This window comes from Pundamilia nyererei, unplaced genomic scaffold (assembly GCF_000239375.1).
Source record: "Pundamilia nyererei isolate P.nyererei 1_Seehausen unplaced genomic scaffold, PunNye1.0 scaffold00099, whole genome shotgun sequence".
Classification (NCBI taxonomy): Eukaryota; Metazoa; Chordata; class Actinopteri; order Cichliformes; family Cichlidae; genus Pundamilia; species Pundamilia nyererei.
In genome coordinates this window covers 933,751-952,693 of record NW_005187500.1, presented here as the reverse complement: position 1 = coordinate 952,693, position 18,943 = coordinate 933,751, and the positions used below count along the sequence as shown (strand labels likewise).

Sequence of the window (18,943 nt, the reverse complement as noted above, 5' to 3'; positions counted from 1 at the left end):
AGCACCGGCACCGTTTCAAAAGTACCAGTTTGGTACTGGTATCGGATAAAACCTAAACGATACCCATCCCTAATTCAGCTCATTCAACATTTTTAACTTAACATTCAGCAATTGTTTCATTTCAGCTCAAAACATTCAACTATCAGCATTCACACTGCAGTTTCTTCAGAAAATGCATTTTCTAGTTTTTGAATGTTGCTGCATTAAATGCAATGCTATTATAATGTACCTGCAAACAAAATGACATATTTTCTTTTTTACCTGCTTGTAAAATGCAGAGGACATCCGCAACCTCTTCCAAGTACACAGGACTTTCAAAGAGTTCAGAAGACTTTAAGAAAAACTCTCCATTTGAGTCTGCCACCTGAGAAACAACACGGGAATGTGAAACAGGCCACAGGGACGCATCACCCAACTCACCCTATTAGATGAAGATGGATCTACTAAAGGACAACAGCAGCACTGAGACGCAGTAAATTTCATTCCAAGCGAGAGCAGCTGGCAGAGATTTAGTCGTAATTCTGATAGAAACTTCAAATTTAATGAAAAGTTAAAGAAAGCAGCACAATCTTGTTTCTGTAGTCCACAGGTGACACTCATTAATGATTCATACTTCCATTTCTTTACATATACACAGCTGTCCCAGGTATACGTGACATGTTTGTTCCACATTTCTACAACGCGGATGCTCAGTTATCATCGTCAGTGTCCAGAGATCTACCGAATTATAAGGGGAGCTTTGACTGTACCTTGTTCATGATAGCCAGGAGCTCACTGAGGGTCAGACGGAGTCTCCTGAGAGGATCACTGTGTTCAAACTCCAGAGTTAGGCCGTGCTGCAGCTGTGACACCAGGATGCTTTCTGCATTAGAGCCACCTGCCTTGTGCCTAGCAGAGGAGACGGTACATTATGTATACTGCTAAAATGAACTTCAAGTAGGCTTTTTTGTTTTTTAAAACACAGTAACAAATATAGCTGTATATGTATGACCCGATAAGCAGCTTTTCCCACCCTGTAACCCACTACTGTGCCAGTATATAGTGTTACCATGTGAAAATAAGTCATACCTAAGCTGCTGCTCCTTCCGTGCGTCCTGCTCCAAGGCATGAAAGTCAACAGACAAAAGTGCTACAATGGAGTTGACGGCTTCAACCCCAGAGAGCAGGCGGAGGATAAGCTTCTTGTCCTGTGCCCAGGACTCGCTCTGATCAGCGGGGGCACATAACGCCATCCTCACCAAGCAGGGCAGCAGCAGCCTCAGCTCCGGATCACTTAACGCAGCCAGGCGCACTACATCCACCTTCTGCATGGCTTCAAAAGCATAGGAGCTGACAAACTGCAGCCCTGCACTGTCTCCCATCGCTCCGTGCATACACCTTGGGGGAAACAGACAAAACTGACAGTTTAAAGAGGAAAACTGGAAGCATTTTTTCTACAGTCTGCTAGTCTGTTTTCAACAGTACATACACTTTAAGTTGCAGAGCTAACGGTTGTCATAATGTGACCATTCATTCCTCGATATACATTTTTAACGCGAGAGTAACTTGTACGCTGATGGTAATGATGTTGTTTGATAACTTGTTCATAGGTTTAGTCACTACAAACAGAAACGCTGTTACACGCCACTAAAGAAACAAGATAACAGCCGTCTATAACCACTAACTGAAGCAAATGCTAACAACTGCTGGGAGTAATACATGAACTAGTGTTTACTGGATTCTTGTGAAAATATCATCTGGACTCACCTTCAGAAATCTTTAATATATGCCTTTTAAAGCGCCAGCAATTCGGCTAAAATCGCTCGAACTCTTAGCTGGGTTTTTTACGGCTACATATGAGCTAGCAGTAGCTAACACTCATTCAGTTCGCTTCTGGAAAGACTTTTAGCATACTGCTAGCAAGCTAAGAGCTAAAAGCTAGGCTAGTTTGTCACAAGACAACCTTGAGTTGACGGGTCCGTCTAAGCTATAAAGTAAGTGTAACATAAATACACGAATTCACAAGAACGCCCTTACCTGGCTCATTAAGATGACACGTACTGTTTCAAACAGTTATCGCCGCGGAGGCCTTCAGACGTCAGACTGTACCGTCAGCCCCCGCGGTCGCACGATCGGGGAGAGCCCCCAGAGGAACTTGTCCTGGATTGTGCCGGCACGTTTGTGGAAACGTCTTTGCCGTTGTTTGGCACTTTCACTCCATTATAGATACCCTAAATCTCATCGTTACCCACAGGGAACACCGTGGCTACTGTGAAAGCAAAAGCACTAATGTCGTCGGTGCCGTGAAGCAGCAATGACCGAACAAAGACTACTCCAGCCTGCGCGTGCTGCGAGCTCTCTGATCACAGGCGCGTGTATATGATGGGGATTCTTTCATAGTTACAGCTAGATTACACACGCTTTGATTTTCTATAGTTTGACTATGTTATAACGGACAGACAACAATGGAAACTGTTTATTCTAGCTTATGCCAGACTGGTGGAAATGGTAAAAAATAATAATATGTAGTATTTTGATTATACTGTTTTGCAAATACCGCTTATGATGAGATATTAGGGCTTTTGGATTCCTGCCCATTTCTAAGTCCATTTAATCTTGATTTGTACTTACCCAAACAGTTTCTGGTGTCAGTATAAATGCCACAGTTTGAAGAATATACAGACAGCAGTTGGTGAGGAAGGAAAACAGAGCGAGAATGCATGCAAAAAATTATCAAAAGAATGAACTGCCAGCTGCTACTACATGCCACCCAGGGGCAACTCAGCCATTTACAAGCAAGATATCCCACTCAAAAGGCTCTGCGTGGTTATTCCAATGCCTTTTCCCACATGTGAATAGTGTGGTAACAAGCTTGCAGAGATATTGTATATTAGACGCAGATGGTTACTGCAAACAACCACGATTTTCCAAAAAAGAAAAGATGGCAAAAGAAACTTTCATAGGTTTATTAAATATTGAATGTATTTATCTACACTCAAAATAAGACCAAATACGTTTTAATGGTCAAATTTTCCAAGCCAACAGACGCTGGCTAATATGAAAGATAAAGAGCAACATCAGTAGATGGAGGAAACATCCAGACAGAACATGTTTCTCTTTGCATGTCCAACGGGCAGCCATCCATAACAGGTTCATTTACACCACACATTTACTTTCACACTGAAATGGGACTGGTCTAAATGTGTCCATAACCAATCAGAAGTGGTGCCAGGAGGCAGACCTCAGCCAATGGGAGTACGGAGAGGCGCGCTACAATAAAGGGATGTGCTGAAAAGGACACTGCATGTCTCTTCTCACGGTCTTGCTTTCATTTTCTTCTCGAAGAAAAATAAACGGATTACAAAATAAGATTAAACCTGAGGTCAGCTACTTCCAAGAGATGCCAATAGCTGTCACTCCGCTGCACTATTGGTGTCCTTGTCCAATTGCACATCACAGCCCCCTCCCCCAGGCAATAAACACAAGCACAGGAAAATAAGTTGACGCACTTTATTCCTAAAACAGAAGCCACACCACCGACTGCTGGCATGGCATTCATATAGAATTATTTTATATATATTGCCGTTTGGTTTTTGTGTCTAAATGTGTGGTATAAAATACTATATACAACAATGTACCTCTTTATTTGAACACAGTGAAGTTCATTGCTGTACAAGTCCTCTGTAGCTACAGCTTTGCTGTAAGGTCTTCACGCTCAAAGGCATGAAACATAGTTCTCCACTCTAATTCTTCTGTACATTGTGACAATACAAATATTCTGTCTCCATTACAAAAAATAATACTCTAAAAGCAACCTACTGGGACTTTCATTTTTATGGGATTTTTTCCTCTGGTGTTTTTATTAAGACGATTACATATATCTTAGACCAATTGCTTTAAAGCAGGAAGGTGATATAAACCTTCTCCATTTTTTATATATAAAAGAGGTTAAGAAATAAGACAAATTATACATTTAAAAACTTACAATAAATAAGATAAATGCAGGCATTTTGTTTGGATACAATTACATCCAAAGGAATAAAAAGGAATTTCATGTCTTAAAACCAAAGATCCATTCTTGGGTTTTTTCCTTGATCAAATATGTCCCTTTTCTTCCAATAATTTTACAGATAAACTTGTCTCATCGATACAGACTGGCCAGTGACTGTGCTGCCATGCTACATATCATGACAACCAATCTGTCATTCTTTCACGTTCATTGAATGCAATTCAGCTTCTAGTTTCCCCTCTTTTTTATTCCCTTGTCTCTACGTGCATGTCTTTAAATCACAGGGACAGAATATCCAGTCTCACGGGGGAGGGGGGTGGGGGGGCGGCGTGGTGGAGAAGGACTGGCTAGGCTTGGAAAACCATCTGATCCCATCTTGGTGCAGGATCCAGCTCCGTACACTGGTTTTCCCTCATTATGACCCCCCGCCGCCTTCTTCCTGTAACAGCCTGATGTTTACAACATGTTCATGATGAAGTTGTACATCTGGTTGAGCACCACAAAGTGAATTGGTAGACACGATCGTCGGTCTTGCGTAGCCGGGTCACATGTCAGCCAGGAGAGGGCGTTGTACTGCTCCAGCACAAATCTGCCGAGGAACACAGGCATACAAAACGGTTACGCTTCAACGTTCAATCGATGAACATTAAAACATGCGGCAACTTTTACCAGCATTGTGCACAAACCAGCGTCAGTCTGAAATCGGCTACAAATAGAAAACTCACCCTGGAAACAGTCAGCAGGGTGGTAATAGTAATTTGTGCACTCGACCTGATGCAGAGTGTGTGCTGGTGTTGTTTACCTGAGTACATCTGAGGTCTGATTGGAGTCGAGGGGGTGGGAGTGTTTGCTGTGCAGCAGTTCATCTGATTGCACTGAAGACACATGGAGGTGCAAAGAGGCCTGAGAGGAAGCACGGGGGGAAGAGGTGGCGTCAGAGGCAATATAATGAAGTTATCAACCTTTCATTACATGTCATTTAAATAATGACAGCTCTTTTCACAGCAGAAGGGCAGCAGCAGTGAGTCTGCAGCCAGTTCCAGAAGCAATGGATAAAAAGGCAAACAAAACAAAACGACCTTATTATAAGTACAACACACTTTGATTGTGTGCAATTACGCACAAGGCTTCAATCACACTTGCTCAAGCAGCAACATTCTTCACCAGCCTTACAAATTTACTGCATTTCCGACATAGCTGTGGTTTATTGGGGTGGTGAACCAAGTCTATGCCAGAGCGGTCAGAGCTATCAGCTGAGCCCGGGATTAACAACCAGCACTGTTTATAACGGCCACGCAGAGCTCTGTCGTAAAAAAGTGTCAGTGCATTTTAGTAGAACACCCGGCAGGTAAGAAAAAAGGTCAGGGTTGCAATCCACACAGGACACTGGTAGGGCTGTGCGATATGACCAACATCTCATATCCCGATATAAGACATCTATCGTCCCGACAACGATACAAATCACAAAAATGTTACACTTTCTGTAAATTCTGTGAATCTCGGGCAGCTCGACTTGCGTGAAGAGTTTCCAGCTGGGTGTCGTGCACCTGGAGTCGAGTGTTTTGACAGATGCATGAAACGATAAATTTTAGACATAAGTTGTAAGGTCGCTGTATTCTTTGTATTTATTAGGTGGCGTGCTGCAGGGGAAAGTGCGCTCTAACGTTTGAGTCTGCGGCTTATTCGGAGCACCTGACGGCTCTTTTTTGCTTCTCGTCTGTAAACTCTCTCCACACTCTTTCACGTGATCGCTGCGTAGGTGGTAGAAGACGTTTGTCGTGTGGAGTCTGAGGTGGCTTCCTGCATAATTACAGTTTTCTGGTTCGTGTCAGACTTTTCATAACCAACCCATGTCCGTGCTACAGAGGCAGCCCCTCCTTTAGGAATAAGGTGCTGGATTTGTTTTGACTGGTCCTTCTGTTTGTCATCATTTTAGTTTATTTTGAAAAATCTCAACAGCATCTTGAGCTTTATTGTGAAAGGTTTATGTGGAAAATAAACAAGCAGACGCTGGGTTTACCGTCGTTGTTGCTAATGACAACACGTAAAAACAGTGACTTGTCCGTCCGTAGTGTGGTTATTTTAAATACAAGAGAAAGAGAGAACTTAAAAAAAATTAATATGGCTGCTTCAAAATAAAATAAATAAAAATACAATATTGCCATAAATAGTTTATTTTGCGACACCACGAAACAAACGATAGCGTGATATGAAACGATGTTTTCATATCGTCATCAGATGTATATCATCATATTGAACAGCCCCAGTAAAGATGCAGGAGTATCCTTAAGTAGTACCTTGAGAAAGAGTGGGCACTGGTTCTGAGCCTGCGGACAGGCTGACCAGAACCAGTCGGGTAGTGGGCCGGCTTTGGCCGTGGAGACGAAGTAGCCGAGTGCCAGAGGCTGCTGCAGGAGGTTAGGAACTTCTTCGTGGGACTCCATACGATCGGTACTCTGACCCTGCAACGAGGTGGAAACTCGAGATAAACTTTTTGCTTTCTAAGCGTCATGTTGCACAGCGTGTGTGTGCGTTATGTACATGTTGTACCTTGCTGCCATCACCTCCGTGGTGGTAATGAGAGCCAGGGGAGTGCACCGGGGAGGTGGTAGGTGAGATGTTGATGATGTCTGGATCCACTAAATCGTTCTCCTGGTCGAGCAGGGCCAAGATCTCGATAGCATCAGAGCCATCTGTGGACAAGAGAACAGCTCAATAGGATCTGCGATTGGAGGGTGAGTGTGCCACTTACTGTAATGCAAATTGTGACTGTAAATATAGCTTCTTTTTCTGCCAACAAATGTATTTTTCACAAAAGAAATGAGCTGAAGACCCTTGAGGGTGCCATAGATGCAGAAAGCATGTATGCAACCATGACTACTATTCATTCTTAACAGACTAGAAAAGTAAACAGGGAGGATTTGGAAACAAACTGCACTGAACGGGGGGGTTGCTGTGACACAAACAAACAAGAAACAGCTGCTGAGTGAAAGACAGATAAAGGCGAACGACTGACCAGTGGTGGGATTGAGAATGTCGATGTTGGTGTCGATGTTGGTGTAATTGCAGCTGGCGACCTGGACGATGGCAGAGGTGGGGAAGACCAGGATGTGGGTGCAGGAAGTGTCCTGCGGCGTGCTAAGCTGCGATGTCTGCATGTTTAAGGTGGTGCTGCGGCCAAACACCGAGCCCGTCGACACCGAGTCTGAGAGGACGCACAGAGGAGAGAGAAAGGGTCAGTGAAGACACACAATATGAACAAGAATCCATTCACAATCCTTTTGTCTAGTACAAGTAAAGTGATTAAACTGGTGCTCGCTGAGCAAATTCATCCCATCCCAATCGTTAAGTGATTTAATTTCACCGCACCATCGTGACTATGTTAACAGAAAAGCCGAGTTAGAGCTTTAACTGATTAACACAGCTACGGCATTCAAAATTGAAAGAATTAACTGATTAAATATTCATACGTGTTAATTTTTGCAGCTAAAAATCACAGTATTAGGTTTTCAAAGCGTATTTTAAAGCGTCCTCACATATATACACACACCACGGAGGAAAGTAGATTCTGAATGTCAGAACAGCTGTTACATTTAGTGCCAACCCCCTTAGTCATAGTCATCTGAGGCTAACACAGCCTCGCTAATCTCTTTCAGCTTGAAGGGGCTTTTAGAAAGGAGATGTCCTCAGCTTGGCATAGCTCAACAGAATCCCGGCATGATGCACTGACAATCCCCCCCTACTCGTTTCCCAAAATAAACCCATTGATCTGGCTCTCCATCACACTGCATTGAGATCAATGAGTATCTGAGAGGTAGTGCTTTATGAGCGAAAGGTACACGATCTTCCCTGCCATCAATCCGCCCTGGACGGGGAAGGGAAGGGGGGGCATTGTGATACGCTCCTACCATCCATCATCCCCCCCCACACACACACACACACCAGCGTTGCCTCTCTGGGTGAAGTACTGTCGCTCAGATACGACGTGTACATTAAATCAGTACGTTTATTTAGAATCTTTGTCAAGCGCACACGTTGTACCTGGCATGATGATAAAGGATCCCTGTGGCTCCATGGCAACCAAGCACACGCTGAGGATGCTGGGGGTGTCCGAGGCAGAGATGCCACACATTCGGCACATGTCCTTCAGACGTCGACTCAGCGACTGCAGGTTTCTCCTGTTCAACAGAATGCTCCAGTCTGGGACACAGAGGCGAGACAAAGGGGAGACTGAGTGAATCGTACACTGGTACGAAAACACTTCAGTGCTCGACAATCTGGTTTTTGGCCTCGGCAAACTTTAAAAATAAATAAATGAATGAATGAATCAGCACGACTGTCCTCCTTACCTTTCAACTCTCCGTGCCCGATCCTGCCTAGTCGGCCAATCACCACCCTCCAGGGAAGGGATGTCATCTGCACGAGTCCCAAACACCAATCCCACAGTTTCTGTAAGCCGAGACGCCGAACTGACCCCTTTTTCCTCCGTGCCCTGCAGAACACACACAGCACAAACACGTCAAAACCTCGCGTTAGCCACTCAGCAGGGGTTCAATGCAGGATAAGCTGAACCTCTTGCCTGTTGTCTAAATTTGAGTGCTAAGCGTCGTGCAGATTAGATATGAAGCAGACACCCTGAGTGACACCGAGGTTAAACACTTGTTGTGCAGAGTAATATTAAACAGCCGGTTTTGTTTCATAAAAACATGCCACGGTCCAAACTGTGAAGATGGCAGGTTTGTAACGCTGATGCAGTCCTACCTGTGGGGTACATCTATGTTGATGATGCAGGTCTCCAGCAGTTCCCCATACAGGTCAGTGCAGGTAGCCAGAAGCCACCGTTGGTCGTGGGACAAACAGTAACCTACAAATAGCACGTTGTACTTCTGAGAGGCCTCTCCAAACGTCTCCCCCAGCTCTGTCTGCTTGTCCTTCACAGGTGCGAGGATGAACGGCGGCGTGTACAGACGCAGACACTCTGGCCTCTGCAGATGGAAAAAAAGATCCAGGATTTATGTTTCACCTCTTCTGCACCAAAGGATAAATACTAGATCTCTTCTGTCTTGGCTGACTTCCCATATTATTTATGGACAAATATGCTAATGTGTCTGTCCCATTGTCCCACCCATATCCCAGTTGTTTCTCCAAGGTACTTCAAGGCTTTCCAGTGTATAAAAGGAAAAGGTAGCATTGCTGTGAGGAAGGAAGTCAGCTGAATTAGGTCCTGATCTAAAGCACCCCTTTGTCTAAACTGGGAGTCAAGATCCCATTATGAAGGTCTCAGGGAGCTAGCCAAGCACATAATGGAAAGAAAACTGTGGAGGAGCAGAGGGTTACAAGTTCCTTTGGTCCGGTTCCAGTTTCAAAAAAAAAAAAAAAAAAACCCTCTGGGGATGGTTAAGTCTGAAAACTATTTCTTTCTGGTTGCACACTCAACACAGCTGGGGCTCGAGGCTGGACCACATCAGGTCAGGTTCATGTTTGGCCTGAAACACTGCTGCTGGGGTCGGAGTGCCACCCTCTCTTTGCTCTCGATCGATCAGAGAAAGGAGGATACCCGGACAATAACACTAACTCACAGGACCAAAAGAGAGCACCGTGAGTTTGACAACGCCTACAACCTGGCTTTTGCTGCATTTACCTCCGGGCTCTTCAGTGCAGTGTCTATGGCCAAGCCCGGGCCGAAGCCGGTCAGTGATTTGACGTTGGTGGAGGCGGGCAGTGGCCGTCTGCACTGAGTGAACACTGAGAATGCGAGCGATTTGAGGTGCTGGGCGTAGATATGACGGTCTTCACCTCGCACTGGCTGAAGCAGGTACTGGCATGGGATAATCTGAGGTTTAACAGAAGAGAACGAAAGGGACACAAAGTTTTTAAAATGACAGGTAACCAAACTCTAAACTCTTTACCAATGCTTCTTTACATGCAACATGAAAAGTGGGAAGTAGCACACATGTTATGGTTGTGGAACAACACTGCAGTTCCCACGATGAGAATGAAATCAAAACAACATGCAGGACCTCTCCTTTGAAATCTACTTACTTGTACAGAAACAGAATTGCGGATGTGTGGAGGCAGCGACTGAAGCATCTCAAGGTAGCAGCGTAGCAGACCCAGCGTCCACACGCTGGATTGTGCGGGCACTGGCCCCGCGCCCCTGTCCGCCTCCTCGTAGCTAAAGGGGTCCACAATGTAAACAACGATGGCAGGTGGGTACGTGACAGCGTGGGACTCCCCATCCGTGGGCACTCCCACCTTCTCTCGCTCCAAAGTGCTACAGAAAATACAAGGACTCATTTTACGCTCAGCCAACTTATTCGCTTTAGATCATAAATGCTAAACTTTATTTTTTTATTGTTTAGTATTAATACTTTTCTGTTGGATGTATGAGGGCTTTTGTGTTCTGACAATACCTCTCGGGGGGCTCTGTGGGCCCCTGGGCTTGGCTGCTGGAGTTGTCCCCCGAGGCACCGGTATTCTGGGTACCAGCCTGCTGTCCCAGCTGTCCACTCTGGGGGCCGCCTCCCTGGCCCTGGCCGCCCATGCTCCCAAAGGGGGGAAAGGAGCCGGGCTTGGCAGGTATCGTGCTGCCGGTCTGGCCTGACGATGTCACGAGGTTGTTGGAGGGCGCAGAGCTGTTGGAGGGCCCACTGTTGCTGGGAACAGTGGAGCCAGCGGCGTTCACTGAAGCCTGCTGGCTGGCTGTGCTGGAGGTGGAGTTAGATAGTTGTGTGGATGAAGACTGGTTGGATGAGGGTGTGGGGCTGGGCTGCGTAAGGAGAGAGCTGTCTAATGCCTGTGATGCGAGGTATGGAGCTGCATCGAGAAACAACACAGGAAAGAAGAGCGCACATCGTTGGACTTTTATCAATAAGACAAAGCAGACTGAAAATAAAAAAAGATACTCCATTTACTACTTTTCAACATCCTCCTAGTCTGATCACGCTTCTTTGGAAGCTCTGCTCGCTTTCAGGCAGTCAAGGTTCTCCAGCCAGCCTTTTTATCACATAGCAATATATTAATAACTACATCAAGAGGTGTTAAAAGGTGGAAATTCAGCACCAAAGAGCTGAATGAACCATATTATCCACCAGAACAACCAGCAGCCACACAGAATCAAGCACGTGGTAGGAAATGTCAGCGTAACGTACCGAGGTTGTGGCGGCACACTTGTGCATAGAGTTTGAGCTTAGCGAAGGTGTCACTGTTGCTGCTGGCAGCCTTGAGGAACCAATCACTGACTGGCTGATCCACGGGGGTCTTGGCTCCGTTGCCACCAACAAGGACGATGCCATCAGCGTAGCCTTTGGAAATGGGCCGGTGCTGTCCCAGACGACATGACTGGAGGAAAATGGATAATGGTGGCGTGTGAAAAACAGAGTATGATACATAGATTTACTTTCATTAGTTTGATTTAGCTAAAGAAAGTGCTGAGAGTAGTTGTTGTGTGGTGACAAACTAAAGGGGCATCGTATGGACATTTAATCCTTACCTCATAAACAGCGGTGAGGTCTCTGAAGAAGGTCTTGGCACCACTGAGCAGAGCCTCGTTGTCAGGACAAACAACCAGATAGCCGATGTCCCGCTGGGAGCCGAAGGGATCCAGCAACAGCTTCTCCCAGTAGGGCAGACCAAATGGAGACAGTACCACAAAGTCATACTCATAACCCACTAAGAAGGTGGGGATGGGTAGAGGCTCCGGGGACTCGTCTGTGCCTGTGGAGGTGATGGGAAACAGGAGAAGAGTGAAGGTAAAACCAAGCGTGGGTGGAAAGAAGCCGAAAGCAACAAGAAATAAAGCAAAGAGTGAAAATAGTTAACTGGTAAGCTGTCACATTCAAACTTTCACTGTGAGGTCACCCAGCAACGTGACAGCTCCTCCCAGCAGAACCACAGCAGAGGGGCTTCACCCACTACTGATGTGACAGTCTCCAGAGCTTTGCTGCCTCGAGATTCAAATGTCATCACAACGTTTCTTAATCATCCTTTGCTACAAACTAAGGATCTGACCGGCAATTCTTTTCAGTTAGCACTTTTGCACTCAGACAAGCAAGATTCAGCGATTTTACTCAGTCTGACACCTCTTCATCTTCTGTATCAGGAAACGAAAACAGTCGATCGCTAATAGCGTCGCGTGAATAGCAGCGAGGTCTCGGAGTTTAACACGGGATTTACCGTAAGAGCCCCGTCCAGCCATCTTGTGGAACTGCTGCCAGGTGAGGGGACCCTGAACGCCCCATGACCGCACCGTCCTTTTCTTCTGGATTGCATCCTGGAGTACGGGCTGCAGGGACATCAGCACCCGCAGCACATCCTGAGAGCACAGCGCACTCACGTCCACTGCTGGAGGACAGGTGAACACAGGAGACAGACATTCATCACAACACCAACATTACGGGGGGGAAACAAACCATGGACTTTAAACGTGGTGTTTAAAGAACAATTATTTTGTTTCTCAAATAAAAACTATTAAAAAAGCAGGTTCTTGAAGGCGTTACGTCCTCACCATTTTGTTTGGCCCAGTTGTGCAGACAGGTGCTCTTGACCAGCGCCTCGTCCACCTTGCCACCCGACATGTTGTCCATGAACTGCCTGCCGTGCTCCATGGCCATGTAGCAGTCGCTGCGGTAGTCCCTCTCCTCTACCCGTACACATGGGGGTATAGGAGCCCCGCCTGGCCCCCGAGTCACTGCGTCATGCTCCAGAACTGAAATGGGGGAAAAGGGGTTTGTGCACTGATCCTGCAGGAGCAGAATCAGCTCGTCCGAGATATGGTCGCTTCTCCCGGCTCCATTTCTCTCCAGCGAGGAAAGCCGCAGCTCCTCGAAGCGCTTCTCTGCCTCTCTGCTGATGTCCGTGCCGCGGCCGATGATGTCCAGCTCGTCCTCCAGGAAGAGGCCCGAGCCGTTCCCATAGCGCCTGTTGACCACGGCGCTGAAGCCACAGCTGCACTGTTTCTGGGCCTCGCTGACCGGGTCGCTCAGGTACACGCCCGCATCCGCTCCTTTGATGTTCATGTTGCACTCGCAGATGCAGCAGCTGTCAAAGTTGCAGTCCTTGAAGAGGTTCATGACCGTCTCGGAGAGGATGAGGGTGACGTAGAGGCTGTGGGCCTCGGGGATGGAGGGTACCGTGGCCGGCTCCACCGAATTCAGCGGTCGGCAGGTGGAGGGGGTTGACGCCGCTGGGGAGCAGAGGTCAGAATTCTCGTACTTGATTGAACCCTGGACGCTGGAGGGGCCACGTGGCGTGCGGGGGGTGCGAGGCGTACGTGGGGTGGGGGCGGAGAAGCGGGGGGTGGCGGGTGAGGGCAGGATGCCGGTGCCACCACTGTTACTTGGTGGAGCGCTGTTGATCATGAAAGGCGTCTGGGTTTGAGGGGTGTACTCTTGGTCCATGGTGCTGCCCACACTGGGGATGTTACTGAGAAACGCAGAGAAATTAAAGAACACAAATTAGATCCGTCTCACGTACACGAGTCCCCTGGACAGAGGGTCTAACTGCGGTGCAAAGATATGGGAGACACCACACAGTTGTATGCAAAACATGGTTCTTCTTGGGTGCCAGATCAGTAACATTGAGATAACAGCATACTGCCATCCACCTGTCTTGCTGAATTTGCGAAGACAATTTGAGTAATAAGGCAGTACAATAAGGAACGCAGAGTGGGTTCAGACACATGTTTACACATGAGGGAACACAGGAGGGAGCGGCTGAGAAACAAAAACAGGCAGCAGAGGGAGAAGACATTCAATAAACATTTCAGCAAGCGTCCCTCTGAGGTGAGGACATTTTTGGGTTTGCAAGCAACTGTGAGGAAGCAGAGGGAGAGAGAGTGTGTGAGAGAGCCAGAGAAGGGTGGGGGCGGGTGAGCACATCGTGTCCCTAGCTGCATGTCGGGGGAACAGCTCCTGGCGCAGACCCATTAGAAGGAAGTCCCAGCACAACACTCTCCAGCCGGGACACAGTCGCCATGGGATGCAGATGGCAAGGCAGCACCATAGCAACAATATACAAAGTGCTTATAGACACCTCTGTCTACCCACTCAGGCTCAACTTAGCGTTCCAATAACTTAAACCAAAACCTTACTAATGTTACAGTTATTCAAATATTTCAACCAAAAACACTGACCACCTTCTTTGCTTGTTATGCTCTACATCTGCAGTCATGCTCCAGTGTACTCGAGAGAGAAATGTTCTTGAATGATCTGCATCATCAGGCGACAGTATAACCCCGCAGATGCAATTAGTTCTGCTTTAAAAAAAATGACTTCTTGTGGAAAAAACAATAAAAAAAAAAATCAGTCAACCTTTCCAGCTGAGAAAGAGCACTTCCTGTAAGTAAAAAGCAACGCGTCTCGTATCTTTAACAACTAGCGTTTGGTCCAGTTCAGTCATTTGCTTTAAAGGGTTTTTATTATTTATAGAAAATTACATGGTTTGTTATGCAGTTTATCAATATGCATGTATTAGTCAAACACACAAAGTAACACTGGTTAATACTGAAATAAGAAGTGCATCATTGTACAAGAGGAGCAACAGAGCCTAGATAGCAATCAGCAAACACAATGTGAGGGTCGACCGAAGAAAGGCAGAAAAACCAAACGGTCAGAAATAAGTTTCCATGTTTGTGTGGAAAATAGCAGAGCTGCATGTGTGTAGCCAACAGCAGCACTGACAGATCTACTATAGCCGGCACGCTGCTATGAGCAGCTAGGTGGCATGGAGCCGCTGTGGGGGCCCATCTCACCACTCCGGTTATAATCCTCGCCTTCAACCAAGAAGGCATTTTACACTCGGATCCCTGCTCCGCCTGAGGCAGCCATGCATGGGAAATTGAGCTGACTGCTAAGGTGGTGTCCAGGGATAGACCAGAGGCTGTGTGGACAGACAGAGAGCAGGGTACACACTTCCTCGCACACCACACTCAACTAGAGCCCTGAATCAGAACAATTCTTTCAAACAGGCTGACATATCTGAATTAGTTCAACTGACTGTCAAAAGACAGAGAAAAAAAGACCTGAAGGTAAACATCCAAATAATATCACAGAAACAGAGCAGCATACCTGTCCTTGTTAAGGTAGGTCATCACAGGCACGGGGTTGAGCATGTCCCTGCCCATGGTCCAGCTGGGTCGGTAGATGCAGTCCTCTGGTACTTTGATAGGTGGGAGACACTGACTGGGCAATGTCTTCAGCGGGGCAAACATGGAGCAGCCTACAAATAGCTGACACAGCTCTGGCTTGTACACAAAAGAATAATCCTGCAAAATGGACAGAAAATAAGGCATCACTGTGTCTGGTCCTTTGGGGGCGGGGTAGCCACAAACAAACACCCAAAAGATGAATCACAAGCATCCCAAACAAATCCTGCGGCAGCTTCTTTTCACATTCAGATATTACCTGATACACAGTTATTGTATTGACAGTTTGCATGTTCTGTTTGGACGTGCTGCAGAAAATGAAATCAGATGCATGCACAGGCAGGACATACTGGTGCTGGCCAGATCCCGTTTGCAATATTTGCATCACTAGATTACTTTGATACTGGGCCAGTTACATTTTTGTTAAAAAAGATCATTTTTCCTTATTTTCTAGTAGATGTTTTTGCACGTTTAGATCACCCTACAAGAAGAGACCTCTGAAGCATGACAGACAAGAAATTCTAAATTCTGTGCATCACAACAAAAGATTGCTGTTCTTGCTCTTGGTATCCAGCCGATTGCATTGTGGTATGGGCCCTTGATTCCAAATCCACCAATAATCACCAGCTTTGACATCTACAGTTTCTGGCAGTAAATCCTCCCTACAGAGTCAGTCAGCTGGAAGTCTCACACCCACCTTGATCTCAGATGGCTTAGGGCTACAGAAGCTCTCCTCCACCTCAATCTTGAAGTGCCCTCCTAGAGTTGAAGGGCCTTCCACTGTTGTCATGCCCGTGCTGGGCTCCATGGTGCAGTACTCCTTGCTGCACATGTTCATAGGTGAGTATCCCATGATGTGCTGCTCCAGGGAGGGAGGCGTGGGAAACATCTGGATTAGATGATCTGAACCTAGAATAGAAGAACCAGAGGGTAACGATGTAGGTCAGACGGAGGCTATAACGTGTCTGAAGAGGAACAAATGCAGGAGGTTTAAGGCAAACGTCTATTGCAAGACTACTGCTGTTATCACACAGCTTACACTGGGGATACAAGTAATTATAGGTCTGTATCCTATGTTTAAACTGCACTTCACAAACCATTTAGTAAGATAGTAACTACGGAAATAGCTTCACAAAAAAGGTTTCAATTTTAGCTTTAAGTGTTACTAAGCGTTCTGCCTGCTGATGCATGTTTTATGTTTCTGTAATCAAATATGACAGCCATGGTGGTGCTACAGGCAGCTATAGCTATGTGACTACCAAACCAATGAATGTCTAATTCCTTACATTCCTCTAACAGGACTATCACCCTCATGTGAGGAAAAGTTTGCATTTGCATTAGGTATTCAATGCAAGACTATTTTCAGAATTCAGCTGGGCTGTTGAAACTCAGCTGTTGCAAAGGTAGATGATAGTGAAACCAGCAGCTCCTTTTTACATGTCTTTACATAAAGATAAGTCTGCAGCAGAATCCTGGTTAAATAAATAGATGGCCACAGTTTGCTGAGGGAATATCCAACAACTAACTACTTTTGCTATTGTGAGATGCATCTGGGAGACCACACACAATTTAAAGTAAAGGCCACGGCCCTGGGCTGTACATAAAGACAACGGTTGATCTGAGACCAATTTTCCTCACAGTGAAATATACAGCATCTTTAAAAAGCTCGAGTGTCCCAGTGCTCCAACCAACACTAAGCAACAGAAACATATTTTGTTTTTGTTGCTTAGAAAATCAGCTGCAGCTGACCTCAGACTAACAAACCAATAACTTCCAGCAGCAGCAGGTTTCTAAGCTGTCTGGTAGCGAACAGTCACACTTTTCACCACTAGGTGGCCAAATCCAGTCTGAGCAACAACTGTGTTTGAGCTGTAAAACATGAACTTCATTTAGTGGATTAAAGGATATGAAACCTTTAACCTCAGCTGAATACTAAGCGTGGGGAATACTGTGTTTATGTCTCAGGTGGCTTCTGGCAAAACCTCAGTGTATAATTCTTCATTTTCAGGGGCCTCACAGGTGCGACCAATCTGATTCTACATCTGTGTTTGGAGCCTAGGGAGGCATGGCACATTAACGTGGGGGGGGGGCAAGAGAGACAGTGGTGGGAGACTGATACATACAGGGTACAGGATCCAAGATGGATGATTTGTTTTCCTTGTTGCCAAATATCCCGTCCGTTCCATTCACCGGTCGCCTGGAACCCGGCTGTAGGAGGGAGAGGGACGAAAAAGAATAAAACACCTGATTAAGTCGGTATTTTTGAGTCAGTAAATATAGCTATTAGTTCATTCCTGGTATTAGTCACACACAAATGGCTTGTAAATACCAGAGGTACCACTGCTCTGGCACAAAAGTGAAAGACACACAAAACCACACTCAAGATCTCTACTGACCGCCAGCTCATCTTCATCCGAGTTGAAGAGGTTGTCCAGGTCGTTGATGGACACCACCAGGTCCGTCTCGTGGATCAGGCTGGTGGAAGTCACGCGGTTGTGAGGCGCTGCACGCTGAGGGTCTGCGCACACAAACACTGCTGTAAATACTTCTCTCTTTCCACAAGACGGCGGCTGTTTGAGAATCCACTGAAGGCAGCAACGTTGCTCTGAGCTGTGATCGTTTCGTTAGAATTCTCCAAAAATTCAATTAGTGAAATGCTTTCAGCATGACAAATCTGTTATATGAGATTTAAATTAAAAGTAATTGAGAATGAATGTTACTTATTTGGTAAATTAATTTCTATTGACATGTTGGAAATGTAGCTAACAGGTTTCAGTCACTGTGGTGGCTCGCCAAAACCCATCTGAATACTAAAATGAAAAACGCTGGAGTTACTATGTCGGTCTTCTGAGAGCAACAGTACAACTGAGTGTGTTGGGGTGATGCTGGAAACAGGCTGCTTACCATCTGATGGGCCGGTCCCTCCATCCTCACCCTGTGAGAGAGAAAAGAGATTGGCTGCTTAGACCAACACAAACACTGAACTGTTACTGACATGCTGTTTCATAGCTTCATTAAACAATATTCTCAAATTAAATTGCACCGATATCAATGAAATTCTCACACAACTGCATGGTTACAGGCGTGTCAAATCTTTTAAGCCCAAAACTGTGATTCAGAAAATGTACAAATAAAGTTGATGAACTACAAAAACACAAAGAGAACCATTTCAAAAGCCACACGCTACCTTATCCAATCAATGTGCAAAATAATTCAACCTATCAATAACAAAAGTACAGTGAGAGAGGCAGACAAACGGGGAGCGGTAGATCCTCGTGTCTGCTGAGGCAAATAAGATTTCCAGTGCAGCCCAGAGTGAAATCACGATCCAAGGAATGGCCTGTTAGGCTCCTACACAGACATCGATATCTGGGAGGCCTGGCCTTCTGTGCCAGCGTGCTCTTGTGGCGTGTTGTGTGTACACTGTGTGCTGAGCAGTTTGAGAGGGGAACAGCAATGTTATGTCCCGGCCATTGATTTCATTACGCTCCAGGGTTTTCTCTGAGTAACGCAGGCTTTAATCTGTCTCCCTTAGAGGCCCAATCCAGGGCAGCGCACAACATCCCCACCAAGGCTGCAATCTATAGGCGGCAAAGACACCTTAACCCCTTATCAATAGCGTAGCCTTGGGTGGGAAGGTGTGTTAGCATCTGGCAAAAGACTCGAAAGCAGCCCAGCTTTCTTCTCCGTCTCACAAGACGAGCCGCCAGTAAGTGATTTAATAGTCTGATGAGCAGTAAATATGTCAGACTGGACAAATAAGCGTTATTAAAATAATGACTTAATCTCACATTAAGATTTAATTTGACACA

The 18,943-nt window shown here is 46.0% G+C and overlaps 2 protein-coding genes across 3 annotated transcripts in view; both read right to left on the bottom strand.

Moving 5' to 3' along the window:
* ints2 (integrator complex subunit 2) overlaps positions 1 to 2,349 on the bottom strand; it is a 24,638-nt gene extending 22,289 nt beyond the window's left edge. Inside the window, exons 1-4 of one of the 2 annotated variants that reach the window (XM_005740351.1) lie at positions 2,017 to 2,349; positions 1,069 to 1,377; positions 750 to 888; positions 262 to 364 (exon numbers count right to left, since the gene is read on the bottom strand). In XM_005740351.1, the coding sequence (XP_005740408.1) occupies positions 262 to 364; positions 750 to 888; positions 1,069 to 1,373 (547 nt within the window). In that variant the 5' untranslated portion in view covers positions 1,374 to 1,377; positions 2,017 to 2,349. Of the gene's footprint in view, positions 1 to 261; positions 365 to 749; positions 889 to 1,068; positions 1,378 to 1,746; positions 1,994 to 2,016 lie in introns of those variants that run through there. The other variant, XM_005740352.1, reaches the window with a different exon arrangement.
* Positions 2,350 to 3,475: 1,126 nt separating this feature from the next.
* Positions 3,476 to 18,943, bottom strand: part of med13a (mediator complex subunit 13a) — a 66,738-nt gene continuing 51,270 nt past the window's right edge. Inside the window, exons 11-30 of the mRNA XM_005740349.1 lie at positions 18,036 to 18,066; positions 17,528 to 17,649; positions 17,255 to 17,339; positions 15,829 to 16,040; positions 15,055 to 15,251; positions 12,495 to 13,411; positions 12,164 to 12,331; positions 11,481 to 11,704; positions 11,140 to 11,329; positions 10,402 to 10,804; positions 10,031 to 10,262; positions 9,630 to 9,821; positions 8,750 to 8,973; positions 8,338 to 8,480; positions 8,030 to 8,188; positions 7,005 to 7,193; positions 6,539 to 6,681; positions 6,286 to 6,450; positions 4,791 to 4,891; positions 3,476 to 4,577 (exon numbers count right to left, since the gene is read on the bottom strand). Coding sequence (XP_005740406.1) covers positions 4,445 to 4,577; positions 4,791 to 4,891; positions 6,286 to 6,450; positions 6,539 to 6,681; positions 7,005 to 7,193; positions 8,030 to 8,188; positions 8,338 to 8,480; positions 8,750 to 8,973; positions 9,630 to 9,821; positions 10,031 to 10,262; positions 10,402 to 10,804; positions 11,140 to 11,329; positions 11,481 to 11,704; positions 12,164 to 12,331; positions 12,495 to 13,411; positions 15,055 to 15,251; positions 15,829 to 16,040; positions 17,255 to 17,339; positions 17,528 to 17,649; positions 18,036 to 18,066 — 4,230 coding nt within the window. The 3' untranslated portion in view covers positions 3,476 to 4,444. The remainder of the gene's footprint in view (positions 4,578 to 4,790; positions 4,892 to 6,285; positions 6,451 to 6,538; positions 6,682 to 7,004; positions 7,194 to 8,029; positions 8,189 to 8,337; positions 8,481 to 8,749; positions 8,974 to 9,629; positions 9,822 to 10,030; positions 10,263 to 10,401; positions 10,805 to 11,139; positions 11,330 to 11,480; positions 11,705 to 12,163; positions 12,332 to 12,494; positions 13,412 to 15,054; positions 15,252 to 15,828; positions 16,041 to 17,254; positions 17,340 to 17,527; positions 17,650 to 18,035; positions 18,067 to 18,943) is intronic.